Source organism: Zonotrichia albicollis, chromosome W (assembly GCF_047830755.1).
Source record: "Zonotrichia albicollis isolate bZonAlb1 chromosome W, bZonAlb1.hap1, whole genome shotgun sequence".
Lineage (NCBI taxonomy): Eukaryota > Metazoa > Chordata > Aves > Passeriformes > Passerellidae > Zonotrichia > Zonotrichia albicollis.
The window spans coordinates 5,686,747-5,692,746 of record NC_133859.1 but is presented as its reverse complement, the minus strand read 5'-3'; the positions used below and the strand labels follow the sequence as shown (position 1 = coordinate 5,692,746).

General features: G+C 45.6%; 2 protein-coding genes and 1 non-coding gene across 14 annotated transcripts in view; all 3 read left to right on the top strand.

Moving 5' to 3' along the window:
• The first annotated feature begins 242 nt into the window (after window positions 1–242).
• Window positions 243–3,027, top strand: LOC141726961 (large ribosomal subunit protein eL37-like). The gene is made up of 4 exons (XM_074532104.1): window positions 243–380; window positions 1,125–1,260; window positions 1,545–1,629; window positions 2,911–3,027. The coding sequence occupies exons 1-4, from the start codon at window positions 378–380 to the stop codon at window positions 2,978–2,980; spliced, it is 294 nt and encodes a 97-aa protein (XP_074388205.1). The 5' UTR covers window positions 243–377; the 3' UTR covers window positions 2,981–3,027.
• LOC141726984 (small nucleolar RNA SNORD72) lies at window positions 2,729–2,809 on the top strand. Its single transcript, XR_012577957.1, has one exon. It is a non-coding gene; the product is annotated as a small nucleolar RNA SNORD72 (small nucleolar RNA).
• A 130-nt stretch (window positions 3,028–3,157) lies between the features above and the next one.
• The window catches only part of LOC141726960 (5'-AMP-activated protein kinase catalytic subunit alpha-1-like), a 114,419-nt gene continuing 111,576 nt past the window's right edge, over window positions 3,158–6,000 (top strand). For 8 of the 12 annotated variants that reach the window (XR_012577918.1, XR_012577917.1, XM_074532096.1 and 5 more), the window contains exon 1: window positions 3,173–4,938. The gene's annotated coding sequence lies outside the window, so the exon portion shown is untranslated. Of the gene's footprint in view, window positions 4,963–5,237; window positions 5,457–6,000 lie in introns of all 12 variants that reach the window. The other 4 variants (XM_074532090.1, XM_074532088.1, XM_074532091.1 and 1 more) reach the window with 4 other exon arrangements.

Genomic DNA, 6,000 nt, shown 5'->3' with positions numbered 1-6,000 from the left:
CATTGTGTCGCCCTAATAAGCACCAGGTTTTGTGTGATGTCACCGAGGAACCTTTGGGGTCTGGCCCCCGAGGGTCTCGCTCACGACACCACAGCTTTCAGGGACCCTGCCTATCCCAGTAGTCCGGGCCCGGCGGGAAGGGGACATCACATGGGGGGGACTCCTGAGTACAATTTGAGATGCGGCTAAGACAAGGAGAGCACTCACTTTCTGCCGAGCCGGGCCGGGCCGGGCCGGGCCTATCCAGCCGGGCCACCGAACCGGATGCCTCCTCCATGCCCAACCAAACAGTCCCAAACACGTCTCCGGAAGCACTTGCCGGACTATAGCGGAAGCGGGGCGGGGCATAGTCTCTTTGGTGCTAACCCCCGGAGAAGATGGTGAGTGCAGGGACCTGGGTGCGGCGATATCTGTCATCATCCGCCGCCGTGCCGGGCTCTGTGAGGCCGTGGGCCCCGTCTGGGGCGTGGGGCGGCCCTGCGCCGTGCTGTGGCCGGGCTCGGCGGTGGGGCTGCGCTGCGGGGAGACGAGGCTGGGACCTGAGCCTGAAGGCCCCGTTCCTGGCCTGTGTGGGGGCGTGGGACATCGCGTCCTGGGCGAAGAGGCAGCGATGGGGTATAGGGCTGTGCTACCACGGGATCTCCTTCGGGGTCTCCTCCGTGCTTGCTGCGGGCCTGGCCGGGACAGCGCTCTTCCCAGTGATGAGGAAGCCTTTCAGAGAACGTAGTAAGAGGAAATTTGATTGCCAAAGCCTCTTGTGAGTGTACGGTTAATCTATGAAAATAAATACATTTCTTCAGGAAAAAGCAGTTTACTGTTCATCACCGATAAATTTGAGGGAGATGAGAAAGGAGTTGGAGATAACCACTCGGTGGCTTCATTTTATTTCAGCACTGGGCAGAAGGATAGGAATGGCAAAGAGAAGTGTAAGAAACTGGTTTCTTGAAATGGAGGATACCTATAAAAGAAACTGAGTCAGTGTTTCAGAGATCAGTGTGCCTCTGCCATGTTTACTGAACTTGGTGAATTTAAGAGTGTTTTTTAGAGAAGCCTGTGTTTTGAGTTACATGACTTTTATGTGATAGTGATATTTACAATGTGCAATGTCTTGAAATATTTCTCAGACAAAGGGTACATCATCATTTGGTAAGCGAAGAAATAAGACACACACCTTGTGTCGTCGGTGTGGGTCCAAGGCGTACCATCTGCAGAAATCTACCTGTGGGAAATGTGGTTACCCTGCTAAGCGTAAGAGAAATTGTAAGTAAGAGTTGAGTTTGAAAACTTGTGTTTTTTTGTCGTCTTCAATAATCTGGCTTTTTTCCAACCAAGAAAGAATACTGTATCATCTTACGGTGGTAGGAAATTTTTTGAAATTAATACTGATTTAACTGTTTTTCAGCTAACATGCAGTATTACTGAATAATAATTTACTTAATTTATAATTTTTTTTTCTTCTGTGAAATTGAATAGTTGTGCTATTCAAATGTACCATGCAACTAATTATTTGGTGTACATGAATAACAGTAATTTCTGTGTTCTAGATAACTGGAGTGCAAAGGCTAAAAGACGCAACACCACTGGTACTGGTCGCATGAGGCACCTGAAAAGGGTCTACCGTCGATTCAGGTACAACATTTTATTACAAACTAGTGTAATCTGACATCTTCAATGGATTTCACTGAATTATGAAATTCATCATTCCAAGTTACCACTTATTTAGTATGCTTGATGAGGTATGGTGTTTCTTTTAAAATATATTGTGAAAATAAATTATGTCATATCTGCAAAAGAATATACTGCCAATTATAAAAAGCTCGTTCATTGTTAAAATATAGGCTGTATAGCAAACTCTGATGTTTCTGTTAATTGTAGATAGTACAGAACACAGAGGGTATTGTAATAAAACACTCACAACTCACATTTGAAAAGGCATACTTTGTGTAGCATCACCTCTTTTTGGGAGTCTGAAATTGATGGTTGCACTGAAGTTGGATTTTTCTAAGAAACAATTCTTGAAACGCATCCCAATCCCTTCTTGCCCACAAGAAAAGGATTTAAATACTTCAGTGGTTGCTCTTTAATTTGGAGTACAATTAGTAAGTAGCATCTGATTCTGAGTTACAGGTTTCTAAAATCTGTTATAAAGCTTTGAGTTGTACTTAAAAGGTACTGTACTGTTAAACTTGCTAAGAATTTCATTTTATATGACCTCCATGTACTAAAGCACAGCTCTGTAACTTTTGGCCTGATACACCAGAAAGATGGATGAAAAAACCCAAGCAATTCAAAAGTATTTTCCTAAAAATGTAGATTAGATTTAATAGTGAAAAGTAAGTCTTTTAAGTCCCGGACCTAGGTGTATTTGAGGGATCCATTCATCTGTGTTTTTTTGGTAAGCATAGTCTTACCCAGAAGCATCCAGAAAACACCTTACAATGTGCAACTGCAGCCTGATTTCTACCAAGTGTTGCTGAAGTAGAAATGTCATCTCCAAAAGTAAGCTTGGGGTCAATTTCTGTAAGAAATTGACTTGCACTTCAGTGCTAACAAATGCGAAATCTTTTGCCGAGCTGCTTAGTAGGAACATAAAGTTAGGCATGCCTTCAGTGGATGTGCTGTATCGAATTCAGTCTTGCAATGTTTACTCAGTTAATGAAATCTTCCTGTTTGAAGAAGTCATTTACTTCAGTAGAAAAGAGAGAAAACCATATTGCTTATTCCAAACAGTTTGTGAATTATGTTTCTTAAGAAAAACCACTGAACATATGAACTCCATAGTGATTTCAGTGCATTACTGAGAGAAGCTGAAAAAAGCTGGTGAACCTGATCTGAAACATTGCTTCTTGGAAAATAACTTGGAGCAAAAGTCAACCTTTCAAAAAATGATGACCATATTTCTACTTGTAGGAATGGATTCCGTGAGGGAGCCACGCCAAAGCCCAAGAGAGCAGCTGTTGCAGCCTCCAGTTCATCATAAAGATACATGTATTTGTTAAAATAAATTGTCTTATCCAGAAAATGTCATCTTTTGTACATGTTTTACTTCAGTGAAACATGGTATATTGTGTCTGGCTGAGCTGGAGTTTGTTTCCCCACAGCAGCCCTCCCAGTGCTGTGCTTTGCATTGGGAGCTGGAAAGGTTCTGATAACACACCAGTGTTGTGGCTTCTGCTGAGCAGCACTGGCACACCATCAGTGCTGTCTCTCCAACATTCCCCCATCAAGGGGCTCGAAGTGGACAAGATCCTGGATGGGGACACAACGAGACCAGCTGACCTAAATTACCCAAAGGTATCTGACATCAGCTCAGATATAAAAGCTAAGGTAGGAAGGAAGAATGGGGGTATTCATTACTTTACAGTGTTTGCCTTCCAGAGCAACCACTCTGTGTGCTGAAGCCCTGCTTCCCATGAAGTGTCTGAACATCACTCACCAATGGAAAGTAGAGAATAAACCCATTTTTTTCTTTGCTCATGTGTGCACAAACTTTTGCTTTTGCTTTAGTAAACTACCTTATCTCAACCTACAAGTTGTTTTCCATCTTATTTTCCCTCCCCTGTCCAGCTGGGAAAGGGATCAATAGAGCAGCTTTGTGGGCACCTGGTATCCAACCAAGGTCAACCCACTACAGTCCTTTTTCAGCACACAACCTGTGGGATGAGACAAGTGCAGTTAAATTTATATAAATATATAAATCATCCTATAGTAAATAGTAGTTATCAAGTAGCAAGCTCCTATGGGGGGCATGGAGTTTGTCAGCTGCACTCCTTATCTCTGTTTTGCTGAGTTTGGAAACATGTAACACAAACAATGGCTCTATGCTTTGCCCTTACACTGATGGCCTTGTTATGCTGGGGGAACTGTCTTATGTGAACAATGAGGGAATACACTTCCCTCTGCCTGCCTGAGATTGCTGTGAAGGCTTTTATAATGCAGCTTCCCGTGGTCATTGTTCATCCTTATGTAAACTGCTTAATGCTGTTAACGATATTAGCTAATACCATTGGTACACTATGGAGTTCATGGAATCTGGTGTCATCCTGATGTGAGAGAAAACAAACTTAAGGTGAGCAGATATTGAAATCTGCCCTGAGGCATCCAGTTCCTGACTGGGAGGGTGGGTGGAAGGATTTGGGCAGGTTCCTAGGGCAGTTCTCACCTCCCATTACCTGTCACTTTATACCTGAACAGGTAATCAACCCTGACAAACTGACCTGTCAACTGATAGAAGTGTGCCTTGCCTACCCCACCGAAAACCAGCAGCCCCTCACCCTGTACTGGGGCCTGGCCTGTGCCTATTGAGCCTCAGTTCAGTACTCTCAGAGGACTGTAGTTGAGGTAGGAACCCAAACTGCATTTGAGGATAATAATGGCTGAGATAGGGACACAAAGAACAATTACAGTTATTGCCCCAGTAGTGAAAAAAAAAAAAATGAACAAGACGAGCTACAGGTCCATATCATCAATTAGAAAGGGAGGAAGAAGAGGAGGATCAGTGGAGAAGGAGGGGTGACGCTTTTAGCGCTGTGTATTTAATACTAGTCACGTCACTGCTGGGGGGAGTAGTTCCGGTAGGGGGAAAATGCCACGGCCGGAAACAAATGTGGCAAGTTTTGACTGGCTCACTTCAGCTAAGGAGCCTGCGGACCCCGGCACCCTGCGCCCTGCCGTTTCTCCCCTCTTTCCCCGTCCTTCCAGGACGTTTTTGCAGGACGAAGGGCTAAGGAGAGACGGCGGCGCCGATATCAGCTGAGTCTAGCCAAGCCGAAAAAGGAGTCCAGCGGGGTATTGGGAAGAGGCAGCAAAGCGGCAGAACCGACCCACACACACCCCCAGCACAGTGGACTGGTGGTAGAGGCGGTGCAGGACCCTGGTGCCGAACTGAACTCAGCGGAGGGAGAGTCGACTCGGCTTGGACGACTGAGCTTCTGGGGGGTTTGTTTAGTCATTGTATTTTCGGTTCGTTTGTTGGGGTTTTTTGTTTGGTTTGGCTTTTTGTTTTCTTTGGCTGGGGGGGTGTTTGGTTGGTTTTTTTATTTTGGTTTTGTTTTGTTTTTTTCTGGCAGCGGGGGAGGGAGGGTGTTAAACCGCAGAACCCTTGGTCATATTGCTTCAGGCTTCATATCGCCTTTGTTGGTTATACCATTTTCTTTTTGTACAATCGTTTATTATTATTGCTGTGTTTATTGCAAGCCTCTTTAGTAAATTGTGACTTTGGCTTCAATCTTCCTTAGTATTTACTTCAACGTTATAGAAAAGCGGGCGGCTCGAGTGGCCTTATTTTCCCCGATGAGTTTTTAAAACCAGGACAAGGGGCAGGATGTGCTCTAGCCGCTGGAGCTGAGATTCTCCTGCAGCCCGTGGTGAAGCAGCTGTGCCCCTGCAGCCCACGGAGGACCATGGGGATGCAGAGATCCACCTGCAGCTGGTGGAGGAGCCCCACATTGGAGCAGGTGAATGCCTGAGAGGAGGCTGTGAACCCCTGGGAGGTCCGTGCTGGAGCAGGGACCTGCAGATCCATGGAGAGAGTAGCTCATGCCAGAGCAGGTTTCCTGATAGGACTTGTGACCCCATGGGGGACCCACGCTGGAGCAGGCTGTGCCTGAAGGACTGCACCCCGAGGAGAGGGACCCACGTGGGAGCAATTTGGGGAGGATTGTTGCCTGTGGAAAGGACGCTGGAGAAGTTCGTGGAGAACTGTCTCCTGTGGGCGGGACCCATCCCGGGACCCATCCCCCACACCCCACATTAGAGAAGGGGAAGGACTCCTCTCCCTGAGCAGCAGCAGGAACCATGTGTGATGAACTAGTCATAACCACCATTACCCTTATCCAGGTGCTTTTAAAGTCTTATTTTACTTCTGATTATCCTGCTCTGATTTTGTTAATAATAAATTAATTTCTCTAATTTGAGTCTGTTTTGCCCATGATGTGATGGTATTTGGTGGGTGATCTCTCTGTCCTTATCTCAACCCATGAATCCTTTGTTATATTTTCT

What these genes read in the sequence shown, in the direction of transcription:
- LOC141726961 (XM_074532104.1), top strand. An exon ending in TGCTAAGCGTAAGAGAAATT is followed by an intron (nt 1,261 to 1,544) that starts GTAAGTAAGAGT and finishes TCTGTGTTCTAG; the next exon opens with ATAACTGGAGTGCAAAGGCT. An exon ending in AGGGTCTACCGTCGATTCAG is followed by an intron (nt 1,630 to 2,910) that starts GTACAACATTTT and finishes TTCTACTTGTAG; the next exon opens with GAATGGATTCCGTGAGGGAG.